A 26,329-nucleotide genomic window follows, 5' to 3' on the forward strand; every position below is an offset into this window, starting at 1 on the left:
CTCCTGAAGGTAACAAGCCATATGAGCATTACAGCCACACCGTGTGACTGGGTGTGAATAAGATTTTTCGACCTCAAGTTCTTTCCTATACCCTTGTTTTGAGCAAACATAAACAAGCCTTACTACCTTATCTTTTTTCTTCTCTCTCCGTTGTTTCCTTACATCGAAACCATGATTGCCGCCATAGTTTTTATAAGCTATATATGCAGCCTCATCAGAACTAAACTCCATTCCAATACATATTTCATCTTTCTTCTCATTTTTTTCCTTTGCTTCCAAAGTAGCAACCTCTTCAGTTTGAACATAATCCTCTTTATTGGCTATGTCACATTCTTCTTCAAATTCATCATTTGTAGCTAAAAAGTCAATCGAATTCTGACTTAACAAACCAAAATCACCCGAGACTTGCAAACTAGATTCACGACCATCAAGAACAATTTCATGACCACTTAATTGAATCTCCATTGCAATCTGCACTAACCATATATATATATATAGATATTATGTCTACCGAACAATGGCAACGTCTTCCTTATATTTGAAGCAGTGAACACAAAAATTGATGTGGATGAATCCAAGATTGAACATATATATAATCATGATCATCGTACCTCTCTTGATGCAAGAACTTCTTCATTGTCTTTGTCACCCATGGATGTAGTTTTCATGTTAATGCTCGTGGAAAACTTAGTACCACAAATATCTTTTAGTTATTTAGATCTGCACATAAAAATCATTTATGAAAAAAGTCAAGCAAAAAAAAAAAAGTTTGAACTCAATTAAAGTACTCATCGATGATCATAAAAATCTAACAAAAAAAATCTTATTAACACTCCGATGCCTTACGAAAGTGTGTAGTAAGAGGACTACTTTAACTACCAAAAGAATCAGATTTTGGTTTCAAAATTCTATATGCATATGTACACTTTCTTTCTACAGCAAAATTTAATATAGTTTGATATAGTTTAGGTCAGCTAGGTTGACGATCAGCTATACACATGACGAGGTTAAGATAACATAATTACAAACGAAAAAGCACACATAATCCTATACAATTTGATTACTATCTCTTAATTCACGATGGGATATGGTTGAGTTTTGTCATTTATAATCTGCCTTCAATCAGATATAAAAGAAACATGTAAAGAACAAATATGAAACTAATTGCAGCTGATGATCATCTCTAATTTTTTTTTTTTTTTTGAGAAATTGAAATTTCATGTTTGGATATAGAGATATGCATATGTGGATATAGATTATAGAGTACGCAAGTGAGAAATTTACAGGAATTTGACTGAAAGTGATAGTAGTAGTCTCCTTCTCCGAACCCAATTGACCAAATCAACAATCGTCTGTTGTCACCATTATAATTGTTCGTCAAAAACCTAAAAAAAAAAGACTGCAACGCCGTTAACGCAATGTTACGTTTATTAATAATTTTTTTTTATTAGTTTTTGTTTGTTTATTTTGTTTCCTTTATTTTAGATCTTTCAAAATATTTACAATTTAAATGCAAAGTGACATGTCGTGTTTTCATTGGATAATACAAGGAGAAGTGAATGAATGGGTTCACCCTAGGAGTGAACACAAGAATGGTTCCTATTTTTCCACCATTCACACAAATGTTTGATAAACTCTATACTAATGTGGGACTAAGTGCAGACTAATAAAATACATGTTAGTATGGAGTGATGGAGTAAATAGTAACTCCATAAAATATAACTATCTATCTACATTTTTTGGTCTGCTTTAAAAATATTCTATACTTTTAGTATAGAACTGAGCATACTAAATTATTAGTACGTATTGTTTAGTATGGATTATATGCACAACCATTCAAAGCCTAAAAAAACAAGTAGATAAAACACAAAATAATGAGAAAGAGGGTTAAGTTTAATGGATATAATAATTTTTAAAAAGGTAACATTATCATGTCTATCTGAACTGTTCCATTTATCCAAACCTACGTTATCCGGATTATTTAAACACAAAAGACAAAAAAAAAAATTGTATTATCCATCTTTCTCGTTGAATTATCAAAAGTATAGTTTCGAATATTAAATATATGCTTGTAAAGTAAAATATGATTCATTAGAATCATCAATTAATTTTTGTCATCTGATATCAATTGATTTCGAATTAGAAGTCAAATCTACAAAATTTATATATATATTTATATATATTCAAAAAACTGTTATTTACCTCTAGTTCCATAATTTACTTTATTTTATTTGATGTCGGATTCACTTTTGAATATATTCATGTTTGTATTATGGATAAGGTACGGTACTACAAGATGTTACAACAAAAGCTGACATAAGTAGGTACCTAATTGTACTAGTACAAGATTTTGTGCTTTACACGAACGCTCACTAGTCACTAATGCACACGAACGCTCTCGCGATATTCTCCGTACTTCACATGGACAATCCCTTACAAAATAAATAAATAAAAAGAATTGTCATAACTTAGAAAAAGATTCCTCAGAACTTCAGTATGATACAATTACATTAAAAAAGAGAGCGAGATAACATTTTAAAGTCATAATTTAAACCCTAGTTTGTTATACAAATCGTCCTACCCATCACCAATATGCTAAAGTTATTGTTTGCATAGATAATATATATATATATATATATATATATATATATATATATCAGAAGAGTTATATCAAGAAATATAATTGATGGGTGAATATTCTGATAATGAAATGAATGTAAAAGGAGTTGACCAGGCGTTGAGTGGGTGACCTACCGGCCAAAGGGAATCACACGCTCTGTAGCGTTGAATTCTTTAAAGAGTTTAATCACTTCATGCACATTTGATGCTAATTTTTACTATGTTTTCATTTTTGTTTAATTCAATTTATTATATATATGCATACATTTCCTTTCTTCTTTTGCAATTTAAAACCCTTAATTACAAGAAAGTTTAAAGAAATCAAAAGTTTGGCAGTTTTAAAATCTTTTGGGCAATCTTTGATTTATAAGCTTCTTCTTTTATTTTTTTTCATTTCTTAACCAAATTTTCTTTTTTTTCTTGTTGGTAAATTAACTAAAAGAGTAATCAAATCGATCAAGAGATAAAAACTAGAAAGGAAGAAGAAATGGGGCGGATTCCATGTTGTGAAAAGGAGAATGTGAAGAGAGGACAATGGACTCCTGAAGAAGACAACAAATTGGCTTCTTATATTGCTCAACATGGTACTCGTAATTGGCGTCTCATCCCTAAGAATGCTGGTAATTTAGTTTCTCTTATCCTTTTTTTTTTTTTTTTGATGGTTTTCTTTAATCAAGTTACAATTAATATTACTATATGTGATCATTGTAATTTATGTAATGGATCGACAAAATTTTGTTTCTGCTAATAGGGTTGCAAAGATGTGGCAAGAGTTGTAGGCTAAGATGGACGAACTATTTGCGTCCTGATTTGAAACACGGCCAGTTCTCCGAAGCTGAAGAACATATTATTGTCAAGTTTCACTCTGTCCTTGGTAACCGGTATGACTAGATCTGATTAACTATGGTTTAAATATTTTTCATTCGTTTGGTTCTTTTGGAGTGATTTAATTTGATTTAGGTTTTGGTGTGTAAATATAGAGATGTACTGATAAATTTCAGAATTTATTTAATAAGTTTTGAAAATTTGATTATGACTTACAGATGACTATATATTTTTTGGACGAATTTGTCGATATGTTTCTTGAGAATTAAGAATCTCAAGAAACGGAATAAGACCGTGTTTTCAAATACCTTATACCCTATTTAACTATACGGATTTAAACTTTGAGAAGTTTAATTTTCTAAAAATAAATTTTATTTTGGCATGACATTTGATTCAAGAATAGGTTTTGAAATGAAATGCTAAATAATATTTTTCTTTTTCCATGGGCAACACAAGACAGTTATCATGTTTCTTGGGAAACAAGAACATGAGTAAGACAGACCTTGTTAATGTTTTTTGTCGGGTATGGATCAGGTGGTCGTTGATAGCGGCGCAGCTTCCTGGACGTACAGACAACGATGTGAAAAACTATTGGAACACGAAGCTGAAGAAGAAGTTGTCGGGAATGGGAATAGACCCGGTTACCCACAAGCCTTTCTCGCATCTAATGGCAGAGATCACCACTACACTCAATCCTCCTCAGGTTTCTCACCTAGCTGAAGCTGCCCTCGGTTGCTTCAAGGACGAGATGCTTCACTTGCTCACCAAGAAACGTGTTGACCTAAACCAAATCAACTTCTCAAGCCCTAATCCCAATCCTAACAACTTTAACCATATTACTGCTGATAACGAAGCTGGTAAGATAAAAATGGATGGTTTAGAGGCTGGTAATGGAATAATGAAGCTATGGGAGATGGGCAACGGATTCTCCTATGGATCGTCTTCGTCGTCGTTTGGGATCGAAGAAAGAAACGATGGATCAGCGTCTCCTGCGATAGCAGCATGGAGAGGTCACGGAGGAATACGCACGGCGGTGGCTGAAACCGCGGCAGCGGAGGAAGAGGAGGAAAGAAGGAAGCTGAAGGGAGAAGTGGTTGATCAAGAGGAGAATGGATCTCAAGGAGGACGAGGAGATGGAATGATGATGATGAGGAGCCATCATCATCATCAACAACAACAACATCATCAACATGTGTTTAATGTGGATAATGTCTTGTGGGATTTACAAGCTGATGATATCATTAATCATATGGTTTGATTCCTATTTCGTTCAACTTTCGTTTTTTTTTCTATAAAGATTTCTTGTTTGGTTTTTCATTATTTTGGATCACATTGGTAGTTAAACATTTGGTCATGATTAATTAGATGTTTTCTGTTTTTTTTTTCCTTTTTTTCTTTGAGAGATTAATAAGTTTTGCTTTGTAAAGCATTCAAAAATGAAGAAATGTAAATAAAGAGCTTTTATTATTTCCATCTCATACTATAAAAAACTTTTAATGTTGGCTTCTTCGTATATTAGACTACAAAATCTCAAAAATGTCATTTCCAATATTTATCTAAAAATTAGTCAAAAGTTGCGATTCAATTATCACTTGTTAAAAAATTGTGGTGGAACAATGGAATCATAGAGCAAAAAAGCTATAGAACCAGATGATCGATTTTGGGCCTAATTAACGATATTGCAAATCATTAAGCCCATTAGTGGCCCAATATTGTACACGTTGGAAAAGCAAAATATAGCCGTTACAGTGAGAAAAGGTCGCGCCTACTACATTATCTTCGCAGCAGTAACAAAACAACATAACGTGAAAAGAAAACAATCCGACCGTTGCACACATATAGCCGTTAACAAACAACAATTTAAATACCTGAAATCTTAATTTCATAGAAAATGGAAATCTTACTAAAAAAAACAACGAACTCAAGTCTTCTCTGCAATTTTTATTCATTTTCTCAATCTCTTCTCTCATATTGCTTTCCATTTCCGATCTCTGTTTCTTCATAAAGTATCAATCTTTTACTCTAATGGCCGCGACTAAAGATTCTCATGTAGTGGAGATTCCGGTAGATGAAGAGCATAAAGAGAAACAGCAACAACAACAACAACAACAGTTGGTTACGGTTTCGAATCCAGGGTTGGGGATACTCAAGGTGATTCAGCAGCATCCTTTGTCTGAGATCTCAGAGAGTCCAGGACATTTGTTGCTTTTGAAGCTATGGCAAAGAGAAGAAGATCTGTTCTGTCGTCGTGTCCTTCTTAAGGAATCAAGGCTAGAGTCAATCAAAAGAGAGATCTTTCAGCTCTGTTGTTTCTTCCTCGTCTTCCACGGGTTCTTCTTCACTCTCGTCTACTCTGCTACTTGTTCTGATGATGATGACTTGATGAGAAGAGACGCGGTCTGCAAGAAATGGTGGATACCTTCTGCAGTGTCACTAGCCACTTCGCTGGTTCTTGTGTTTCTTGTTCAGGCTAAGCTGTTTGTGTTCTGGAAAGTTTACAGAGGAGTTCATAGGGAGAGGAATGATAACAGAACGCTTACACGGTGTGTTTTGGAGTTGAGGATGAAAGGGTCGAGCTTCGATTTGTCAAAGGAGCCAATGAGTGGGAAGAGGATGAAGAGCTCAAGCGTTGAGATCAAGTGGAAACCTGTTACTTGGTTCTCTCAGTATTTGATCACCATTGTTCTTCTTTGCTCTAACTATTATTTGTTTTTTTCGGTAAGCAAATTTTGTGTTCTTTGTTCTCTTAATCCAAATCTGGACTCCTAGTGATAAATATGTTCTATTTGTCTCAGGATTCTGCATTCCTTCTTCAACCTCCATCGTGGGGATGAAGCTTTTGGTCCGATCTTAGCAAAAGCTTATCACTGGCCTCTGTATCATCAGGCTTTGAGAGAGTTGCTGTCAAATCTTCCAGACTTGAGAATATTCCCGGGCCCAAGAACAATCTGTAACTTTTAGCGCTTACACATAGAGAATAGATGTAACTCGGAATCAGAATTCTGATCTCGATTATTAAGTTCAATTCATCGTTTATAATAAAGAAGACATCTTGTATAAATTGCCCATTTTTGCAGTGAATAAAATGCCAGTGTTATAGAAAATCACAACTGCAAACTCTTCGTGTAATTATTTGATACTGTCAAGACATTAGTAGTATAGTACACAAAGCACAAAAACATTTTTCCGATACAACAAGGGTTCAAGATGCAATTCTGTCTGTTCCTATGTGCTGTCAAAACCAAATATCCGGAAAACACCTGCAAAGAGATCCAAAGAGAGCTTGTTGTTATTGTTCATTTTCTGCAACCAAGTTATTGTAATATTGTTGCTAACAATAAAGAAGTACCTTCATCAGTATTATACTTGGGATTCTTGTCATCACCTGCGTATGCTAGTAAATTGTATTTGGGATTCCACTCAACGCTATTCATTGCAGCACGACATGGAATCTGATGCACCGTCCGCCCGGTTTGGACATTAGCCTGTTTTGTAGTCCGTGGTCAGATATGAGGCACTAATCTAAAATTGAGAAAGTACATAGTAATTAGCAGTGTTTAAGTCTGGACTATAACTTACAATATCTATGAATAAATCTTCACTGGCTGAAGCAATATACTCTCCCGAATAGTTGAAGCTTATTGTCCTGACAGGCCACCTGCGAGGAGAGTAACTTATTAGCATGTAACAGAAACTAAGCCTTTTTTTTATATGTAAATTTCAGGCTGGGACTCACTCAAGTTTGGTAAATGTTCTTAAACAAAGCATATCTGAGATATCCCAAAGGCTGACTAAAGAATCCGCACTCCCGACAGCAAAATATCTGTACAGAGAAGGAATTGGATGCAACCGGAATAATAAAATTTAACTCGTGTCTCAGAGGGTAAGACAATAAATGTAAACATAATGTATATTACCTTCCCTTAGGATCAATTGCAATGCAATAACACCCGGCTGTGTGGGCTGTGAGAGTGTCAAGTGGTTTAAGAGATGGATATGAAAGAACTTCAACAGTGCCTGATTAGAAGAACATATAAGTTTCCAATAAGATCATTTTCTGAAGTTCAACAATAAGGAAATCTGAGCTAGGGAAAGAAGAGAATTTCAAATCCTCACCAAGTCCAGTAGTCAAGAAGAAAAAATCTCCTGGCATGTTCCAAGCAATCTCATTTACCTGTTACAAGAAGACGAAAGCTAAGAGAACATTCCATACGGCACCAGAAAGTTACTAACTATAACAACTAAGAGGATTACATAAACAAGAAAGTTAGGTGAAATATAACCGCATGAGCTAGAAATAGAAGACAGGGAAGAGGAAAAAGAAAGCCATGAGTCTGTGCTTTCATTACCTCATAATTGAATTTTCGCCTGTGTAGAGGTTTAAACTTACGGACATCCAGAATGGTAAGCTCATCATCCTACATTGGGGAGTAAGTGAAAGATCAACCACAATAAAGTGATCCATCAAGCATTGCATAGAAAAAGTCCAGCAAGGAACAATTCAATTGTAAAGACATGGGGATCAAGATAAATACCCTATTACCAACAGCAACATGTGTCCCATCAGGTTTGTAGGTAATATTTATATTCTCTCCACTAAGTTCTGCCTGCTGTGTGCATTTCCCACCTGTACAACTCGAAGAAGACACTCAGCAACTTTCAATTGACAGTAAAAAACACACAATAGTAGCCACGAATGAAAAACCTGATTAAATAGCTCTATTATTGGAATCAGGCTAACTAACAAGTTTGTAATCCTTATCAATCTCCTATCTAATCCTATTCTCACCAATCAATAATTTCCGAGATATAACTCAAGAGAAAAAGCCAAGACTGCAAGAAGTATTCGTGAATGACACAAAGCTAATCCCATAAGAAAATAAAGAAACGAAGCTACAGCCTATCACAATTCAGATACAGAAAGGTAATCCATTGAGAGAATATAATAACTTACTGCGAGCATCCCAGAGACGAACACTTTTATCCCCAGAGGCAGTAGCAACAAGATCTGAATGTTTGGGATCCCAACATAGCTGATCCACACTATCAGTATGCCCCTTCAATTCAAGGTCCTTAGCTTTACTCTGTATCCAACACATCAACATAGATAATCAAAATTACAAAAAGAGTACATAACTCCAAACTTAACAATGACAAAGACACAATCGAACATAAAAACTCAATGACCAAACAAGTCTTGTCTGAATCAAAACTAGAAATACTTCTCCATATGTAATCATCATCACAAGCACACACAAAAAAGTTCCCATATCTCACAAAAGACAAAAAGAGAAATTAATATTACATGACCGTGAGGTTCGATGTTCCAAATACGAGCCGTTTGATCAACAGAACCCGAAGCAAGCTTTGTTCCGTTAGAATTCCAAGCTACTGAATGTACCTTCAATCCCCCAAAAAAAAAAAAAAAAGATTCCCCCAAAATTAGGGTTTTAAGATTTAACAGAAAATTATAATGAAGATTTCGAAATTAAATCAAACCTTCTTCTTGTGACCTTGATATTCTCGGCTATGTAAGCTCTTAAACGGAATCGTCTCCTCCATTGTTTTATTTTGTTTTCCCAGCTTCTCTCTTCTTCCACTTATTTACCCTCTTCTTCAACCTTCGCGTCACTCTCACTGAGAATGAGAGAATCAGAGCTTCGCTTCCCGCAACGCAGCGTTTTGTTATTCCGGTAGAGCTCTACCCAAACCGAATTTTTTATAAACCGGGACCGGTTTAGTTAACATTCTAGATGGTTAAGAGGCTTCTGAAAGAAACTAACAAGAGCGGTAAAACTGCGGAAGTGTGTAAAATATGAATGAAGAAAAGTGAAAAAAAAAAACACAGCTAAGCAAACAAGTAATCATTTATGTTTTGGGGAGAGAGAGTACCTAACAACAACAACAACACAGTCTCTCTATAAATCCACCGACGTTATAGAGAGACAAGACAACAGCTTTTGCTTCTGACCTGACTCCGCCGCTTCATCATCTTCTTATCTCCCTATTTGCTCTTCTCTGATTCCTTGTCTTTAAAGATGATGATGATGTCGTCGCTTGGTGGTGGTGGAGGAGGAGGAAGTGGTGGTGGCGGTGGCGGAGGCAGGTTTATGAATTATTCTTCGTCTCTTTCGGTTCCTCCTTCTGCTCCTCACTCGCCTAATTACTCCGGTGGTCTCCGATCACAGTCTTCTGTCTTCGTTGAGCAGGAGAAGTAATTGAATCTCACCTTTTTTTTTTTTTTTTTTAATCTGCTTCTTTTGAGTTTTTGGGTTTCATATTGTTTGGTGGTTTTATGATTAGCTGATGTATCTGATGAAGTTTCTTGATCTTTGTTTTGACTAGATCTTATATAGTTTTTTTTTTTTTTTTTTGATGAATCTGGATATTTCTCTGTTTTGTTTTCTTCTGATTCTATATAATTAGGATCTATGTTTCGATTCTGATGCATTTGATTAAATCTCAACATCTTGGATCATCTTCTTAGCTCATATTTGCATCAATCCGGTTAAATTTTTCTTTAAAGCATCAGTCTTTTTTGTGTTGTGAGATCTTGTAGCTCGTTGGTTGTGTTCGTTCTGTTATTGTTGATTTGTATTCTTGATTGACTAGATCCACTTCACTAAAAGAATGGATTTTTGAATCTGGTTTGTATGGATTTAACGTTTTTTTTTGTATTGGTTGAGTGGGATCTGCTTGTAATTTTTACTGTGTCTTTGAGGCTTTACTTATTTTGTATACTAAGCACATGTTTCTGTTTTGGCAGGTATCTTTCAGAGTTACTTGCGGAACGTCATAAGCTTATTCCGTTCTTGCCTGTGCTTCCACACGCATATCGGCTACTAAACCAAGGTGAGCGTTGCTGTTTGTTGTTGTTTATCATCTGTATTTTTCTGCTCACATAATATAATATTCATTCCTTGCTTCAGAACTTTACAGTTGATGAACGCTAAAACGTTGCTACTAACAGAGACCTAATGAGTAGTAGCTACCAGCTAGAATTAATATAACAAAGTGGTTGAATAACTCCCAAGTGTGTCTAATCTTACAATCCACAGAGAGACTAATGTTTAGAGTACTAGAACACGAAATTACTAATTCTGTACTTCTTATACTGACTTCTGTCATTTCATTTAACTAGAGTGAGAGCAAGAAACTATTCTTTGCTAACTCAATTAACTATGCTGACTCCATTTGTTGACTAATTCTAACTGGTGCGTCTTACTCTTGGAAATTGACATTTTTGAAACAGAAATTTTGCGTGTAACCACACTGTTGGAGAATGCCACAGTTTTAAGTCAGAGTGGGCTTGACCACCATAACCCTCTGGCTTCTGGAGGGATATTTCAGAACGCAAGAGCTGACCTGAACGGATGGGCATCACAGTTTCCATCAGAAGTATGACTACTAACCATTAACATAATAACTCTTTTTGTCTAATTCAATACTACTGCAATAGAATCTTTATTGACGTAAGTTATGCTGACATAACAATATTTGACTGCTTTTATTCGTAGTTTATCATGACAGGTAGCCTAGGCTAACACTGAATGTTTTCTTGCCTTAGATCAACACTAATTAAATCCTCACGGCCAGGATTGAAATGATGTTGCGATTGCTATAGTGTTCTTGTATATATGTGATCACTCTATACATATTATTAGGATATATCAGCTACAGGTTGCAATGCCTTGATACAGTGCCTTTTTCCATTGCATGAAGTTTCAGGGAAAGAAGTTTCATTATTTTGTTGCTACTGATGCTGCAACTATATGCCAATGTTTATGATTCAAATTTGATTTTGCTTCTAACTGTGGTTGTTTGATCATTTGCAGAGATCTGTTCCATCGTCTCCAGGACCAAATTGGCTTCACTCACCAGATAGTTCATCCGGTCTCATTGCCAAGCGAACAATCAGGGTCGATATTCCAGTCGACAGTTACCCCAATGTAAGAATTATCATCTCTACATTTGAGATTATGTGTGTATATATACTATCTGGTCGGAATATAACTCTTAAGTTTTCGATATGACAGTTCAACTTTGTTGGTCGTCTTCTGGGTCCTAGAGGAAACTCCCTGAAGCGAGTTGAAGCAAGTACTGATTGCCGTGTTCTTATAAGAGGAAGAGGCAGTATAAAAGATCCAATTAAGGTTATTATTATATAGTCTTAGAACTTCATTCCAATGATTGTTAAAATGTATTAATATTTTTCTTCTTGTAGGAGGAAATGATGAGAGGCAAACCAGGATATGAGCATCTAAATGAACCACTTCATATCTTAGTCGAAGCAGAATTACCGATTGAAATAGTGGATGCACGTCTCATGCAAGCTCGTGAAATACTTGACGATCTTCTTACTCCTATGGTTTGTTTCATCAGCCCTTTTTCCTTTTCTCACCTGAAACAATTTAAATGGACGGTCCTAATTACTTGGTTTGTGTTGTAGGAGGAAACTCATGATCTTTACAAGAAACAGCAGCTGCGAGAGCTAGCATTGCTCAATGGAACTCTTCGTGACGAAGGATCTCCAATGTCTGGTTCTGTTTCTCCTTACAATAGCCTCGGTATGAAGAGAGCCAAGACAAGAGAAGCGTAAGAAAATCAAATCAAAGATCTTTGTTGTGATCACAAAAGGAATATGAAACCGATGCAATTCGACACAATAAAGGCAATATACCACTCTTGATGACACGGTACTGTCTCTCTTGTCCCTGGGGATAGAATTGTTGTATATATGAATTATGAATGTGTTTGTTTGTCTAGTTATCATTGTCCCGGAGAGAGATCAGATGACAAAATTTCTAAGGAGGTGACGAGTCTGTTGAGTGCTGAGTCTCTGTCTCTCTCCAAGACTTTGGGTTTGTTTTTGTTTTATGTTGTTTTTTTTGTTTGTTGGAAAGTTGGGTTTTCCAAGAGATTTCTTTCATAAGCTTTTATTTATTTATTATTTTAGCATAAAGAAAACATTAAATCATGATGGTTTGGTTTGTGTCTGGGTAATTCGTAATGATAGTAATCATATTATGTTTTTGGATACATAAACGTCAAAGTAAAGCTTGTTTCAAATATAATGTGTGGATTGTGTAAAGCAATTATGTTCTCAAGTATTTTTCACATGTTTATTACTGAAATCGACATTTTTTGTTACATGTCAACTCTGTTTGCATAATTGACAGGCTACTACTGGATTAGTCAGTTAAGTCGGCAGAGGCTTAATATATTGTTCAAGTAAATCGGTTAGACTGTCTACCAATAATTCATTCGGTTTACTGATGAACCGTTTAGTTCAACGGTCTGTGCCTGGTCGCAATGCCAAAAGAAACTGGGAGCTATGAGATCGTAAATACTAGATACAACAATTGATAATTGATAAATCTTCAAAACCTAGTTTCTTGTGATGCAAGGTAGCTTTCTTTGTACGACTATTCAAAATTTATTATGTACTGTACCTTTTATAATAGATGAAAAGATAATATTTGAAATTTCTAATCCAATTTAGATGTTAACATCACACATGATAATTTACACTTCAAAAACACAAGTATATTAATATGCTGTGCTGATACGTACATACTAATATGTAAAGTGTCGATTACAACAAACTTAGTTCCTGTACATTTGAAGATGTAATGGCATTATACGTAGTAGAAGTAAGAAATTGTGTACTTGGTGAACTTTGTCTACTTCTTGGTTCACTTGACGTGGTCCGGGTGAGAAAAAAAAAGTCAATCTTGTGAATTGTGATACCGTGAACAGTCTTTCCCGTTAAGGTAATAGTAACATATCCAAATCTCTGCAATCTGAAAGATTCCAATTCTATTTTAGTATTTTTACTTTCCTCTTTCATCCTTTTTTTTTTTCTTAACGGAGGTTATTGGTTTGAGATTTGAATAGAGTTTTAAAGATTTTAAATGTTATATACAATCTCTTGTTATTAAATCAAGATTTTGTTAAACTTTGTTAAAGTTTAGTGTTATTAGTTTGTGATTTGTAAAAAAGTCATTTAATGTCTTAACAAATTTGGATTATTAGATTTAGATTTTTGTAAAGTCATTAAAATTTTTATGTTATTTAATTAAAACAAAAGAATCTAGGATTGTTTATGAATTCAATTATTATGTTATTGGTTCATGATTTTAGACACTTTTTTTACAAAATAAAATCTTGGAAAGTATCACAAAAATACATGGATTATTTGGATTACTTTACCAGATTTTAGAAAACTAATCAGCAAAATTTTCTAGTAATCTTTAATAATATTTCATTTATTCACTTTTAAATGATTTTGTTGAATATTTTACCAATTTTCCTTTTGGGAAAGAGTCAAATTATACCAATTTTCCATAAGCAAGTAAAATATTGGGCCTTTAAAAGGCCCGATAACATAAGAATCTAGCTAAAGGCTACGTGGCAAAGCTTCACCGCTCGAATGAGGGAATCTATTTAAAGCCGTATCGATATGCCCTTCATCATCCATCTTCAAAACAACCCCTTGAGATTTCCGAAGATCACAAATATCCAAAACCCTAGATCAACCTAAAAACAAAAAGGTAGGTCAATCAAAAATATCGATTTGATTCATCATCATCATCATCGTCTCTCTTTAGGGTTTACCCAGAATCCTGATCTTGATCTCGCTGTTTGTTTTACCTTAGCGTCGATCCATGTTATTTTGTTCTGTTCTTCGTGTTAATTTCTAGAATCTTCTCGTAATTATGAAGATTTAACCTTTTCTAGTCTGATCCGTGATTTTGCTTGATCCTGTTTCTGGAATTGTTTGATGATTTTGTCTCTCTGTTTGATCTGAATCGGTACATCTCTGATCGGCTTGTTTAGTTTAAATTAGGATTGCATTATCCGTATGGTTTTGGAGAATTTTTTTGGTTTATTTCTTCATGCAGTGTTATCCTTTAAATAATTAAAAAACTTTCTCGTAATAAAGTCTCTTCCTTTAGGATTAGCTTTGTTCTTGCTCCTTATGCTATTACTGATTCTTTTATGTGTAGTGCTTTTTGCATCTGTTATACATGTAAAAGTTTGGTGATTTCTTTACTTAATCATCTGAGTTTTTTTTTTTTTTTTTAGCAGCAGGAAGGACTTTTCAATGGCTTCCAAAAGAATTAACAAGGAGCTTAGGGACTTGCAAAGGGACCCTCCTGTTTCATGCAGTGCCGGTGAGTGTTTTAATCTGTGTTTTTGATGACCTAACTGTTTCAGGATAATGAATGGTATGAGTTGTTTTTTTATCTCTAATGAATTGGTGATGTTGTTAGGTCCTATGGGAGATGATATGTTCCACTGGCAAGCAACTATCATGGGTCCAACAGATAGCCCTTTCACCGGAGGTGTTTTTCTTGTTTCCATTCACTTCCCACCAGATTACCCCTTCAAGCCACCAAAGGTAAAAACTTGTTATTTTGTTTGTTTGTTTGTTGGAGCTTGTTTTATTAGTTTATCATCCACCCTTGTGCTTAGAGCAAGTGTTCAGTCAAGTAATCGAGTGTTTTATTTATGATGTAGGTGTCCTTCCGTACCAAGGTTTATCACCCAAATATCAACAGTAATGGAAGTATCTGTCTTGATATTCTGAAAGAGCAGTGGAGCCCTGCACTTACCATATCCAAGGTGATCAATTTGTTTCACTTTCATACTTTTTTTTGCATATCATTTAGTCTGTTTTCCGCAGCATCTATCTTCTCGTGCTCATGTCTTAGTTATGGTCATGTATTTATGCATTCTATCTGGTGTGGTTATCTGCTTTGACCAATCTGTCTTTCCATTGTTTATATGAACAAACAATAACCCATTTTGTTGGGCTATTAGTTGTGTCCTGGCTGTGAATCTGTGACATAATGTGTGGATTTTCATTATATATTAAATAGGGCCATTAGCGAGTTGCTTGAATATACTTTCTTTTAATTGCATGTAAGCTAAAGAACTAAAGTTGGTCTGCAATTTCCACAGGTTCTTCTGTCAATCTGCTCACTGCTGACAGATCCAAACCCTGATGATCCTCTGGTTCCGGAAATAGCTCACATCTATAAGACAGACCGAGTCAAGTACGAGGCCACTGCCAGATCCTGGACCCAGAAGTATGCAATGGGATGATAACTAGCAATAAGACCCACACCAGTACATTGCGCATTAAACAGTAGAAATAAGAGAAAAAAAACTGAGTTTGGCTTTTTTTTATATTATAATTTGGCTACTTTTTGCTTATTGGTTTTTTTTATCGTTAAGCCGTGTGTTTGGTGTGTACATGAGCTTGATTATGCCTTATTTGAAACATTGAGATCTTGCAATGCTTTTTTAGCCAATAAATTGGCTATTATGATTAGTCCTTTGCTACTGTTATACGCACAAGTTTATGGATGACTAAAAAAAGTGCGCATAATAGTGATAGTGAAATGAGATTGGACCAACACCTTTTGGTGATCTTAACAGGTCTTTACGGTGTAAGATTCCTATTGGCTCTCTCTCTCTCTAATTGTTTGTTCAACTAGAAAAGTCTAGAGACTTAAGAAAGTAAAATTAACAACTGAGTATGACTTGTTCCATTGGTACGGTTTTCTCTTCTTTTCTACTTATTGAGAATTTGGAACAAGTTATTAAAATGGTTTATTGTTTTATTATTTATGAATTTAGCTACTTTATTCAGTCTTTTTCATATGACAAAGATACATAATGTATTCAAATTGTAAAAGAATTTGGTGTAAGGCCACCATGACAATGAAGTTTAAAATTTGAATAGACAAAAAAGTTGGATTCGGTTTTAACTTTTAAGTTTGGTAGATCAAATTAATAAGACTTTAAGAAACAAATCTCTCCATATATAAAATATACCTACATAACATCGATATGGTGAATTGTTGGTTCCCGCAGAACCGTTCTTCCAGACCGATTTCTACTTCAATCTTGGTTGAAAGTAGTTCCAATCGTCCCCCTCTTTTCCCTCCTGACCCACCTGACCAATCTCCCCTCCCATCCCTTTCTGATTTCCCCCCTTCTTTTTCCTATCTCCCCCTCTTCAGCTTCTCTAACTTCTGCTCAAACTTCTGTTCAAACTTCTGTTCAAGCTGTACTCTTGGACTCTGAGAGAACTATTCTAGCTCTTCCTGCTCAGCACAAATCTACTCATGTGGTGGTGAATCCTCAGGTGCAAGCAATTCTCAACTCCTACTACAAAAATTTGGGTCTCAACCCTAGATCTGCGAATTCAGATATAAACCCTACTGTAGCAGATTGTAAATCAGTTGCCCAAACAGACGACTTATTGGATACTCCTCCACCGAAGGTAGTGCGTCGCTATATCACCAACTCGCATCCTCGTAATTCCTCATTGCCAAGCGGAGTGGCTCCGCATACTGCCATTGTTCCTCAGCCCTCAGGGGCCTTGGCTCGTGAGGAGCAAGCTGTTGTTGTTATCTCTTCCCAGGAGCAGATAGATATGACCCCTACTGTTGTTTCCTCTGCCTCTGCTATCCATGTTTTCTCCTTTCCTCCCGAACCTCTACAACCCCATCCCTCTCCTATTCCAGCTCCCGCTGCTCCTGCCAAACCTACTAACCGTCACATACCTCAAACCTCAGCCCGAAGTACCCAACCGAAAACTCTAGCTCATAAGCTAAGAATCACTGCGGATAGAACACTTACCAGGCTAGCTCCAGTTGAATTCTCTTCAGATGGGAAGCCTCGCGTTACTATCCCTGATTCTGTATTTCAAGAAGGTGCTGACATTCATAAAGATTTTATAATTTGTAGGTTTAAGGGAAGGCTCCCTACCTACAAACACATTCAGAGTGTCATAAATCACATCTGGGGAAGAGGAAAAAGACTCGAGATCCACCTAAACCATGCAAACAATTCGATGTTGGTCCGTGTCCCGGATGAGTACCTGAGGAAAAAGATCCTTGAGAAAAAAAATGTGGTATATTGGTGAATGTATGTTTCTTGTGGCACAATGGGATTCACTGGGAGGTGAAAGTACTGAACTTGATGCAATCCCTATCTGGGCTCATCTTAAGGGTATGCCGTTTGATCTGATGCATCACAAAGGCATATGCTTTGTTGCTGGACTGGTTGGAGAGCCGAAGGAAATGGATGAGTTTACAAAGAACTTGGTCAGCTTATCTGTTGCTCACGTCAATATAGAGAGGAATCTCAACGAACATTTGCCTTCCTCAGTTGAAGTGGTCAGGGAGAGTGGCAAAGTTATCACTATTGAGGTTGAATACCCCTGGATTCCTCCAACGTGCTCCCACTGTGAAGAAATAGGTCATGTCATTCGGTTTTGCCCACTTGTGACACCCCCTTGGACTCAAGGGAAAGACACACAAGCTAAAAACTTATCGAACTTACCTGCTACAGTCAAGAAGGATAAAGTAAAGCTTGGTCCTGATTCCGTTTCTTTTTCTATGGAAGTTGGCTGTTCATCGGCTCCTTCCTCTACTCCTGAGATCCAGGTTGATCTGTATGGTTCAGGATGTGCCTCTCTCTCTCTTCTGTCCCTCTGCCTTGTGTTCAAGTACCAGCTGATATCCATACTACTGTCCTGTCAAGCCCACCTAAACCTAAGCACTCCACCTTTCCCAAACAAGCCAAACCAAAACGTCAAACCACTCCGCCCCTACTGAAATAACTACTTGTAACCCCTATGAGGTGTTAGCTACCCCCAGTAGTTGCTCCTTGCCACTTAACCTTCCCAACCCGCCCCAAAACCTCACTCCTTCTTCTCACCCATCTCCTACCCCCTCTATTTCTACTACTCAACCCTCAGATATGGTGATAGACTCGATTGTGCATAACCTTTTATTGCCCTCAACTGGTGAAAGTCCTCCTCCTTCGGGTGGTGACTCACTTTGCCACTAACTTTTTCCCCGTCCCTATGTATATAACATCTTTTTGTTGGAATATCTGTGGTCTGAATGATACGGATAAGCATCGGCCTTTTGCTTCTTGGCTTGCTATTAATAAACCTCTTTTTGGTGCTCTGTTAGAAACTCATATTAAGGAACCAAATTTTAACCGTGTTATGAATCTTACCTGTCCTGGATGGAACTACACCTCTAACCATAGCTCTCATGAGGATGGTAGGATTGTTGTCATTTGGAAACCGACGGTATCAGTCTCCGTCCTTCATCAGTCAAGTCATCCGCTCAAGTGTGAAATCTCAGTACAAGGAGGCCATCACTTCTGTTATACGTTTGTATATGCTCCAAACCAAGGGGAAGATAGGACTGACCTTTGGTGTGATTTGTTTCGATTCCAACAGAGTTTCTCCCTTGACTCTCTTCCTTGGGTCCTGTGTGGAGATTTCAATCAAATAATTCATCCTGCAGAGCACTCTTATCCATTGGTCAACCATTTTACATCTCGTATGATGGAGCTTCGTGACTGTCTGCTACAGCTTGAACTTTTCGATCTGCGTTTCTCAGGCCCTCTATTTACATGGACCAATAAAAACCTGTTAAATCCGATAGTCAAAAAGCTTGATCGAGTTCTTGGTAATAATCACTAGCTTTCTTCTTACCCTGACAGTGTCGTCTCCTTCTTGACGCCTGCGATCTCTGACCACTCCCCTAGCTGTCTCAACCTCTTTGCCCCTTTACCTTCAGCAGGCACAAAGCCTTTCAAGTTCTTCAATTCTTAACCAAACACCCTAATTTCCTTACCTTAGTTGGGACTGCATGGAATCAGGCTGGAAGCATATCTCCTCAGGAACCCTGTTTGTCCACATTGAGCGCAAAACAAAAAATTTTAAAGAGAGATTTAAAATCACTTTCCCGAGAGAATTTTTATGACATTCAAAATAGAGTGCGAGAGACTAACTGTGTGCTTCAATCTGTGCAAGTGCAAGCCCTGGTAGACCCCTCTCCTGAACTTTTCCAGCAAGAAAAAGAAATTCACTCAAAATGGGAGTTTCTGCGAAGCATTGAGGAGGCTTTCTATCGACAAAAGTCAAGAATCAACTGTTTAAAAGAAGGAGACAAGAACACTACCTATTTCCATCGAATCATGCAAATGAGGAACTCTTTCAGTGCAATCCGTTCGTTCTCCTCTCCTTCTGGCTCCATCATAGATGATCCTTTGGAGATGAGTTTGTTGGCCGTTAATCATTTCAAATCCCTTCTAGCGCCAGCTGTCCTTCCGCCTGTTATTGCTTCAATCACTTGGTGCCAAAGGATTTTGATCTACAGATGCTCACCTGATACAAAATAAATGATGATAAGAGTTCCTACTGCGGATGAGATAAGAAGGTCATGTTCAACTGAATGCTAATAAAGCACCAGGCCCGGATGGGTTTACCTCCGCTTTCTATAAAGCTTCTTGGGGGATTGTAGGTCCTGAGGTTATCCACTGCATTCTCCGATTCTTTGACACTTCATTCCTCCCGTCTGCGATTAATGCTATTATCCTTGCCTTGATCCCAAAGATCCCAGGTGCTTCGTTTGTCTCAGATTTTCGTCCCATTTCTTGTCTTAACACCCTGTACAAGGTGATCTCAAAGCTGCTTGTGGTGAGACTGAAGCCTATCCTCCCTTATCTTGTGCAACGAAACCAAACAGCTTTCAATCCAGGGAGATTATTGGTGGAAAACACTCTTTTAGCGGCTGAGTTAGTCAATGGGTATCAGAAAATAAATGGACCTAAAAGAATAACAATCAAAGTCGATATTGCAAAGGCTTTTGACTCAGTGAGGTGGGAATTTATTTTCAGCTGCTTGAGAAGTATTGAAATTCCGGAGCAATACTTACGTTGGCTTAAGGCCTGTAAATGTACGCCATCCTTCTCTGTTGGTTTCAATGGCAACGTGCATGGCTACTTCAAAGGGATCAGGGGCTTGCGTCAAGGCGATCCTCTCTCTCCCTATCTCTTTGTTCTTGCTATGAACTGCCTCTCTGCCTGCTTGGACAAAGCAGCCGAAGAAGGAAGAATTCAGTATCATCATCACTGTAAAGACCTCAAACTAATGCACCTTTGCTTTGCAGATGACTTACTTATCTTTATTGATGGTTCAGTTTCTTCTTTTCAAAGTGTCCTCCAAGTCTTAAAAGAGTTTGAAGATGTTTCTGGACTTGCTATTAACCTTCCCAAAACAAGTTTTTTCACCTCAGGTCTGTCCCAGTCTGAAATAGATCACATGGTTAATATGACGGGAATTACACATGGTCAATTGCCTATTAGATACCTTGGTGTACCTTTGTGTACGAGGAAGCTAAGCCTCCTGGATTGTGCGCCACTGATACAGAGGGTCAAGGGTCGTTTTAACGCTTGGTCTACCAAATCACTCTCTTTTGCTGGAAGACTACAATTGCTGAATACGGTGATTGCTGGCATCTCCAACTTCTGGTGTTCGAGCTTCGTGTTACCAAAAAAGTGCGTGAAGATCTTGAACTCCCTTTGTAGTGCATTTCTCTGGAAAGGTACAACGGAGGGTCATCATTCAGCTAAAGTGGCGTGGGACACAGTTGTATTAGAAAGGAAAGAGGGAGGGTTGGGAGTTAGAGAATTGCTCATATGGAACAAATCTTGCATGATTAAACTTATCTGGTTGCTTTTCTTTCGATCTGGTTCAGTTTGGGTAGCTTGGTTCCGGAAGGAAGCCTTGGCAGACAATTTGAGTTCGTTCTGGACCCGCAAACCTAACAATAAGAACTCTTGGTTAGCTAATAAGTTGTTGAAGCTTTGTGAAGATGCTTACTCATGGATAAAGCTGAAGTTGGGGAATGGAAAATCTTGTCAATTCTGGACAGATCATTGGAGCAATCTAGGTAAGATGACTACCTACCTTCAAGGAGATGGTCTCTATCAGATAGGAATTCGCAGAGGAGCTCGTCTTTCTGACCTTTGGCGGCAAGGAGAATGGAGACTACCTCCTGCGCGATCTGAAGCTCAGGTTAGCCTACACATTGAACTCTCTACCATCTACCTAACGGATGAGCCTGATACTTACTTATGGTGGATCAACGATCAATGTAAAAGTCGGCACAATACGGGGGCAATCTACACTACGCTAAGAGACATTCTTCCCGAAGTCACTTGGCACAGCTTGGTCTGGTTCTCAGGAAGAATTCCCAAGCACTCTTTTCTTACCTGGCTGGTTGTTTTGAATCGATGTCCGACGAGGGATCGACTTCTCAACTGGGGTTTGCAGGTCGGCCCTCTGTGTATGCTCTGTGCAACGATGCCTGAATCGCGAGATCATCTTTTCTTTGAGTGTCCTTACAGTTGGTCGATCTGGTCAGCAATAGCGAGACGTGTTTCTTTCCCTGCTTCAACCAACTGGTCTTTAAATATTACAAACCTTACTCAGCGAAGAGGCCCCCGAGTTACCAAGAGGTTGCTTCTTATCGCTTGGCAAGCGGTGATATACACGATCTGGACTGAGAGGAATCACCGGCTTCATCGAAATAGCTTCAAATCTCCTGATCTTCTCTTGCGGCAAATCGAATTGATGGTACGGAACAGAGCATCGAGCTATCGAGACACCAATCCTGATCTATCGTTATCTCTTCTTCATCACTGGTTCGCCGGAGCTGAGTAGGAAGAGGCTCCTAAACCTAAAAATGATCTACTTCAGATGCGATCTGGAACTCTTCACTTTCTTTTGGGTTGGACGTATCGAGAGCAATAATTGAAGGAGGTTAGGCGGTTAAATTCTCAACCGTAAATCTAGTTTAATCCTAACTATTAGTTCAATTGTAAGGGTTCAAGTTTTTTAAATATGAGTTTTCCTAATGGGCTATGGGCTTTCTTAGCCTTGTAAACATTTGCTTTCTCTTTCTGTTTATCAATTGAATGCCTTTTAACAAAAAAAGACTTTAAGAAACGCATGAGGCAAACAACAGTTAATGAGAAACACTGCACGAACGAACACACACACGCACACACGCGATGCAAAGAAGAAAACGTGTGCAAGCCAATATTATTACCAAATTAATAGCCAACAACGACTTCGAAGTATATTCATCTGAGCCTTTAAAACGACATCGGATTTTATAAAATCATATAAAAAAGCAAACAAAGATGTGGAAGGAGTTAAACTGCGAGTGAGACATGTCGGCCATTTCGTGGTGTTAAGAAAATAAAAACAGAGTCCTCCTCCTCCAAATACTTTTGTTTAAAAAAAGGAAACCCCCAGATACAGAGAGAAACCAAGTGCAACAAAAATCCTCTGTTTTTATTTCTCAAAATTCAAAATCTCTTTGATCTCCTCGACAGATCTCTTCTTCTTTGTATATAGTAAGAGGTATAACCGTCGTCATCTTTTTTTATCTCTCTATCTCTCTCTCTACCCTTTTTTGGATATTGATGTTATCTGTTACAGCTTCTGTTACTAATTTTAAAATCTCTCAGAAAAAAAGTTTCTCTCTTTTTTAGAATCAACCTTGCGTAACACTTTAAAGACTCCCTTAGGGTTTTTGTCGATTCCTTTCTTTTACGACTTTCGTCTTGCAGCATTGCTTTTGACATTTTTGGAGCACTTTTAGGTCTCAAAGTTGTGATTCTTACTTGCGCTTTTTTGTTTTTTCTTTCCTTCAGAGGAGATAATCTCATCCGTTGAGACGTTTTTGACTCATTCTCAAGAGATGTCAGGTAAATTTTTAGGAGACCCATCAGTGAAATGGTTGAAATTTAAGATGTTTTGGTTGAAGTATATATAGAATTTGTTGCAGGTTGTGAAGAAACAAGAGAGAAACTATCAGATTCTGAGTGTATAGAGGATGAACCAAGACGTTCTAGAATTGGGAATTTGAGAAAGAAGGCTATTAGTTGTTCTAGTAAACTTACACATCCTTTGAAGAGGAAAGGCAAACGTAAAATCGATTACTTGATCCCTTTGATTGAAGATGTTAGGGATGAGGAAGAAGAGAAGATTGTTTCTCAATTGCGTCAAGAACTTCTCAAGAAAGATTTGTTGCCTCCTAGGCATGATGATTATCATATGTTGTTGAGGTAAAAAGTCAAGATGCATTTTGCTACTAAAGTTGTCTCTTTTCTTATAGTAATGAAATAAGTTTAATGCTTTTTTCTATGTGTAGGTTTCTAAAAACAATGGAATTCAAAATTGAGAAGACTGTCACGGCATGGGAACAAATGCTTAAATGGAGGAAAGATTTTGGAACCGATCACATTATACAGGTAAAGGGGTAGTATGGTGTTTCATCTATTGCTTTATCACTTTTTGAGTTACAGAAGCATCTTTGCTGTGGACCTAACAACATTTTACAAATAGGACTTCTATTTTAAAGAGTTGGACAAAGTGACAAGGCACTATCCTCAAGGGTATCATGGAGTTGATAAAGATGGGAGACCTATCTATATAGAGAGACTTGGGAAAGCTCATCCTGGTAAGCTTATGGAGGTTACTACCATAGAGCGATACTTGAAGTACCATGTACAAGAATTTGAGAGGACCCTTCAAGAGAAGCTCCCTGCGTGTTCAGTTGCAGCAAAGCGACGAGTCACTACGACAACTACAATACTAGATGTTGAAGGCCTGGTATGGTTAAACTCTTGTAGATGTTTTAAAGGAATCACATGGTTTTTCTTGAATCATAACATTTCTCTATTGGTTTGTTCAGGGTATGAAGAACTTTACTCCTACAGCTGCTAATCTCCTGGCCACTATTGCTAAAGTAGATTGCAATTATTACCCTGAGGTACCTAACTCTTTGAAGAATACACTTTTCTGTATTACTCTATTCCAAGCATTGAAAGGGAGAAGATTTTGTCATATGACTCCGATGAGCTGAGTGGACATGGATGTTTTGGTTGCTCTAAAAGTTTGTAATGATGGTCTCTGACTCTTGCAGACTTTGCACCGAATGTTCATTGTCAATGCAGGGATTGGATTCAGGAATATTCTTTGGCCTGCCGCACAGAAGCTTCTTGATCCAATGACTATTGCAAAGATACAAGTAATGACTAATTATTGCCATGAGTTTTAAGCATAAGTTCTCCTATTTGTTGTCAGAAACCACTCATTACTTGTTTTGCTCAGGTTTTGGAGTCAAGATCCTTGTCAAAGTTACTTGAAGTAATTGATTCCAGGTTAATTTGTTATACGTCTCCTATTAAGTTTTTGTTTTGTAGATAGTCTCATTCAAGTTTTGGTCACGGCATACTAATATTATCATTGCTGGTTTTCTTTTATCTTTGTACAGTCAACTTCCAGAATTCTTAGGAGGCTTATGCAAATGTCCTAACGAGGGAGGGTGCTTGAGGTCTAACAAAGGACCCTGGAATGATCCTGAAATAGTTGAGGCATGTCCTTTTTTATTGTTGTTTATAAGAGATTTAGGAATCCATGAGCTGTAATCATAGGCTTAGCTGAATTTATCGGTGCTTGTTTTGGCAGCTCGTACATCACATGGAAGTAAATCCTATGCCGCAAACTACAAAATCTCCACTTCACATAAGTGATCATGATTCTACCACTCACATAATCCCTCCTAAAGTGAGCTCAATACTCCAGTAAGTTATTAGGTTTTAGTTTTTACGTAACGTTCAAAGTTGTAACTTTATATCTTGTCAGGAAAGGTACAACGAAACGTTAAAAGAAGAGCCAGAGTCTGAAGAACATTACTCTTCCACTGGGTCAAGATCTTCAATATACACTTGTTTAGTTCCTCCACTCTCTGATAAGGTGCTCTTCGGAACCTACACTTCATTTGGTACCTGTTTGTTTCTCAAAAAGTTTTACTTTGATTCGTTTTTGACTAAGCCTCTTTGTGTGTAGGCTAGTACATCAGACGGTGATAAATTCATTACCACTGTGGAATCAATAGAACCGGCTCAAGGAGAACGGTCTCAAACCCAAATACATAACACGAACAATGAAAACTCTTCTTTCGCAAATTCATCAAGAAGAGAAGGTGTTTTCTTCTTCTTCATGCCTAGTTATAAAGTTTCGTTAACATGATCCTCTCTAGTGTACTCAAATGTATTATGACCACATTTCAGGTGGTCAGATTTTACGGTTTGGTGCTCTTAGAGAGAAAATCAACAGCGACAACATCCTCCTCTTTGTGAAAATACTACTAGCCTTTCCACTTAAGCTATTTGCTATCTTTGCTTTCTTATTGCCTGGATACTGGCAAAGACAGAACAATAATGTAGTGGTCGTCCCAGCAGATTCATCGATAAACAACCAGGTTCTTGAGTGTTTAGATCGTCTAAAGAAGATGGAGAAAGAGTTAACCGAAATTAGTAGAAAACCTGTAAAAATCCCAGAAGCGAATGAGAAGCTAATAACGGAATCACTAGAGAGGATCAGGTCTCTAGAACTCGATCTTGACAAAACCAAATCAGTATGTACACCCTCTCGATCTTGATCTTATAAGAAAGCTTGTAAATGCTATATGATATACTAATACATCTTCTTTGTGTGTGTGTATGTGTGTGTCAGGTATTACACTTAACATTAACAAAACAGGTTCAGATCACAGAACAGCTCGAGTCTCATTACCAAGAAGTAAGCCCACTCAGATTATCTAATGATTATTGACGTTTTTTCTATTCCTTAATCCAATATATTTGTGTGTTATATTCATAAGTTTGAGACTTTGCTTATTAATGTTGACAGCGAAGAACGCGATGTTGTTTCTGAAGCTTTTGGTATTTGCAAGGAGATAACAAAATTCTATATGCTGACAGAGACCTTTGGGGTTTTGTATTTTTCGTCTTCTTTATATACCTTGTAAAAAAACACAAAATATATCTAAAATTTCGAGTGAGGGAGGCGACTAATAATATCACGTATATGTTTGAAAATTGGAAGTCTTTAATTTACCAATACAAAAGCTTACCTAATCTTGAAATTAAATTTGGGTAAGAAAAAAAAGTAGTGAACACACGGCTATGAATTGTTCATACTTTA

At 37.2% G+C, this 26,329-nt stretch overlaps 7 protein-coding genes across 15 annotated transcripts; 6 read left to right on the forward strand and 1 right to left on the reverse strand.

Moving 5' to 3' along the window:
• The first annotated feature begins 2,823 nt into the window (after positions 1 to 2,823).
• LOC104726159 (transcription factor MYB80-like) lies at positions 2,824 to 4,915 on the forward strand. Its single transcript, XM_010444947.3, has 3 exons — positions 2,824 to 3,239; positions 3,371 to 3,500; positions 3,979 to 4,915. Exons 1-3 carry the CDS (start codon positions 3,107 to 3,109, stop codon positions 4,700 to 4,702), a joined length of 987 nt encoding a protein of 328 aa, XP_010443249.1. The 5' UTR covers positions 2,824 to 3,106; the 3' UTR covers positions 4,703 to 4,915.
• A 331-nt stretch (positions 4,916 to 5,246) lies between these two features.
• On the forward strand, positions 5,247 to 6,548 carry LOC104726160 (uncharacterized). Its single transcript, XM_087474040.1, has 2 exons — positions 5,247 to 6,162; positions 6,240 to 6,548. Exons 1-2 carry the CDS (start codon positions 5,470 to 5,472, stop codon positions 6,276 to 6,278), a joined length of 732 nt encoding a protein of 243 aa, XP_087330166.1. The 5' UTR covers positions 5,247 to 5,469; the 3' UTR covers positions 6,279 to 6,548.
• Positions 6,539 to 9,140, reverse strand: LOC147935468 (THO complex subunit 3). The gene is made up of 11 exons (XM_087474038.1): positions 8,944 to 9,140; positions 8,750 to 8,845; positions 8,399 to 8,528; positions 7,980 to 8,071; positions 7,794 to 7,862; positions 7,561 to 7,618; positions 7,362 to 7,461; positions 7,181 to 7,267; positions 7,024 to 7,102; positions 6,794 to 6,929; positions 6,539 to 6,704 (listed from the first exon to the last, which is right to left on the reverse strand). Exons 1-11 carry the CDS (start codon positions 9,004 to 9,006, stop codon positions 6,670 to 6,672), a joined length of 945 nt encoding a protein of 314 aa, XP_087330164.1. The 5' UTR covers positions 9,007 to 9,140; the 3' UTR covers positions 6,539 to 6,669.
• A 117-nt stretch (positions 9,141 to 9,257) lies between these two features.
• LOC104726162 (KH domain-containing protein At5g56140) lies at positions 9,258 to 12,929 on the forward strand. 2 transcript variants are annotated; one of them, XR_015571824.1, is made up of 8 exons: positions 9,260 to 9,658; positions 10,211 to 10,296; positions 10,697 to 10,842; positions 11,280 to 11,393; positions 11,481 to 11,597; positions 11,669 to 11,812; positions 11,894 to 12,140; positions 12,624 to 12,929. XR_015571824.1 is itself a non-coding variant. In XM_087474039.1 (7 exons), exons 1-7 carry the CDS (start codon positions 9,483 to 9,485, stop codon positions 12,041 to 12,043), a joined length of 933 nt encoding a protein of 310 aa, XP_087330165.1. In that variant the 5' UTR covers positions 9,258 to 9,482; the 3' UTR covers positions 12,044 to 12,421. The 2 variants fall into 2 exon arrangements, 1 of the variants encoding a protein (XP_087330165.1); XM_087474039.1 differs by lacking the exon at positions 12,624 to 12,929 and having other exon boundaries at positions 9,258 to 9,658; positions 11,894 to 12,421.
• Positions 12,930 to 13,739: 810 nt separating this feature from the next.
• LOC104732815 (ubiquitin-conjugating enzyme E2 30) lies at positions 13,740 to 15,784 on the forward strand. 2 transcript variants are annotated; one of them, XM_019231535.2, is made up of 5 exons: positions 13,740 to 13,997; positions 14,533 to 14,621; positions 14,721 to 14,848; positions 14,968 to 15,072; positions 15,412 to 15,784. In XM_019231535.2, the coding sequence occupies exons 2-5, from the start codon at positions 14,552 to 14,554 to the stop codon at positions 15,553 to 15,555; spliced, it is 447 nt and encodes a 148-aa protein (XP_019087080.1). In that variant the 5' UTR covers positions 13,740 to 13,997; positions 14,533 to 14,551; the 3' UTR covers positions 15,556 to 15,784. The 2 variants fall into 2 exon arrangements, with proteins under 2 accessions (XP_019087080.1, XP_019087079.1); XM_019231534.2 differs by having other exon boundaries at positions 13,846 to 13,997; positions 14,536 to 14,621.
• Positions 15,785 to 17,390: 1,606 nt separating this feature from the next.
• On the forward strand, positions 17,391 to 21,991 carry LOC147935469 (uncharacterized). Its single transcript, XM_087473023.1, has 4 exons — positions 17,391 to 17,931; positions 18,113 to 18,295; positions 18,444 to 18,950; positions 19,788 to 21,991. The coding sequence occupies exons 1-4, from the start codon at positions 17,391 to 17,393 to the stop codon at positions 21,989 to 21,991; spliced, it is 3,435 nt and encodes a 1,144-aa protein (XP_087329149.1).
• A 503-nt stretch (positions 21,992 to 22,494) lies between these two features.
• Positions 22,495 to 26,223, forward strand: LOC104726165 (phosphatidylinositol/phosphatidylcholine transfer protein SFH14-like). Of its 7 annotated transcripts, none has more exons than XR_015570960.1 (15): positions 22,495 to 22,696; positions 22,990 to 23,043; positions 23,124 to 23,403; positions 23,490 to 23,589; positions 23,684 to 23,950; positions 24,033 to 24,110; positions 24,264 to 24,368; positions 24,452 to 24,501; positions 24,615 to 24,714; positions 24,809 to 24,907; positions 24,991 to 25,096; positions 25,190 to 25,325; positions 25,414 to 25,760; positions 25,859 to 25,924; positions 26,036 to 26,223. XR_015570960.1 is itself a non-coding variant. In XM_087471685.1 (15 exons), exons 2-15 carry the CDS (start codon positions 23,037 to 23,039, stop codon positions 26,057 to 26,059), a joined length of 1,770 nt encoding a protein of 589 aa, XP_087327811.1. In that variant the 5' UTR covers positions 22,495 to 22,696; positions 22,990 to 23,036; the 3' UTR covers positions 26,060 to 26,223. The 7 variants fall into 7 exon arrangements, 5 of the variants coding, with proteins under 5 accessions (XP_087327811.1, XP_087327813.1, XP_087327810.1 ...); XM_087471685.1 differs by having other exon boundaries at positions 24,986 to 25,096; XM_087471687.1 differs by having other exon boundaries at positions 24,295 to 24,368; positions 24,986 to 25,096.
• Positions 26,224 to 26,329: the final 106 nt, after the last annotated feature.

Source organism: Camelina sativa, chromosome 11 (assembly GCF_030686135.1).
Source record: "Camelina sativa cultivar CO46 ecotype springtype chromosome 11, ASM3068613v1".
Taxonomy (NCBI): domain Eukaryota; kingdom Viridiplantae; phylum Streptophyta; class Magnoliopsida; order Brassicales; family Brassicaceae; genus Camelina; species Camelina sativa.

Coding starts and splice junctions, on each gene's coding strand:
- LOC104726159 (XM_010444947.3), top strand. CDS start 3,107: ATGGGGCGGATTCCATGTTGTGAAAAGGAGAATGTGAAGAGAGGACAA. Junction 3,240..3,370: donor TCTCATCCCTAAGAATGCTG/GTAATTTAGTTT, acceptor TTCTGCTAATAG/GGTTGCAAAGATGTGGCAAG. Junction 3,501..3,978: donor CACTCTGTCCTTGGTAACCG/GTATGACTAGAT, acceptor GGTATGGATCAG/GTGGTCGTTGATAGCGGCGC.
- LOC104726160 (XM_087474040.1), top strand. CDS start 5,470: ATGGCCGCGACTAAAGATTCTCATGTAGTGGAGATTCCGGTAGATGAA. Junction 6,163..6,239: donor ACTATTATTTGTTTTTTTCG/GTAAGCAAATTT, acceptor TATTTGTCTCAG/GATTCTGCATTCCTTCTTCA.
- LOC147935468 (XM_087474038.1), bottom strand. CDS start 9,006: ATGGAGGAGACGATTCCGTTTAAGAGCTTACATAGCCGAGAATATCAA. Junction 7,863..7,979: donor ATGTTGCTGTTGGTAATAGG/GTATTTATCTTG, acceptor TCCCCAATGTAG/GATGATGAGCTTACCATTCT. Junction 7,103..7,180: donor AGAACATTTACCAAACTTGA/GTGAGTCCCAGC, acceptor CTCTCCTCGCAG/GTGGCCTGTCAGGACAATAA.
- LOC104726162 (XM_087474039.1), top strand. CDS start 9,483: ATGATGATGATGTCGTCGCTTGGTGGTGGTGGAGGAGGAGGAAGTGGT. Junction 10,297..10,696: donor ATATCGGCTACTAAACCAAG/GTGAGCGTTGCT, acceptor TTTTTGAAACAG/AAATTTTGCGTGTAACCACA. Junction 11,598..11,668: donor GTATAAAAGATCCAATTAAG/GTTATTATTATA, acceptor TTCTTCTTGTAG/GAGGAAATGATGAGAGGCAA.
- LOC104732815 (XM_019231535.2), top strand. CDS start 14,552: ATGGCTTCCAAAAGAATTAACAAGGAGCTTAGGGACTTGCAAAGGGAC. Junction 14,622..14,720: donor TCCTGTTTCATGCAGTGCCG/GTGAGTGTTTTA, acceptor TGATGTTGTTAG/GTCCTATGGGAGATGATATG. Junction 15,073..15,411: donor CTGCACTTACCATATCCAAG/GTGATCAATTTG, acceptor CAATTTCCACAG/GTTCTTCTGTCAATCTGCTC.
- LOC147935469 (XM_087473023.1), top strand. CDS start 17,391: ATGTTTCTTGTGGCACAATGGGATTCACTGGGAGGTGAAAGTACTGAA. Junction 17,932..18,112: donor TGATCTGTATGGTTCAGGAT/GTGCCTCTCTCT, acceptor ATGAGGTGTTAG/CTACCCCCAGTAGTTGCTCC. Junction 18,951..19,787: donor AAAGCTTGATCGAGTTCTTG/GTAATAATCACT, acceptor GGGGGATTGTAG/GTCCTGAGGTTATCCACTGC.
- LOC104726165 (XM_087471684.1), top strand. Junction 24,111..24,263: donor ATTGCAATTATTACCCTGAG/GTACCTAACTCT, acceptor TGACTCTTGCAG/ACTTTGCACCGAATGTTCAT. Junction 24,502..24,614: donor CTTGAAGTAATTGATTCCAG/GTTAATTTGTTA, acceptor ATCTTTGTACAG/TCAACTTCCAGAATTCTTAG.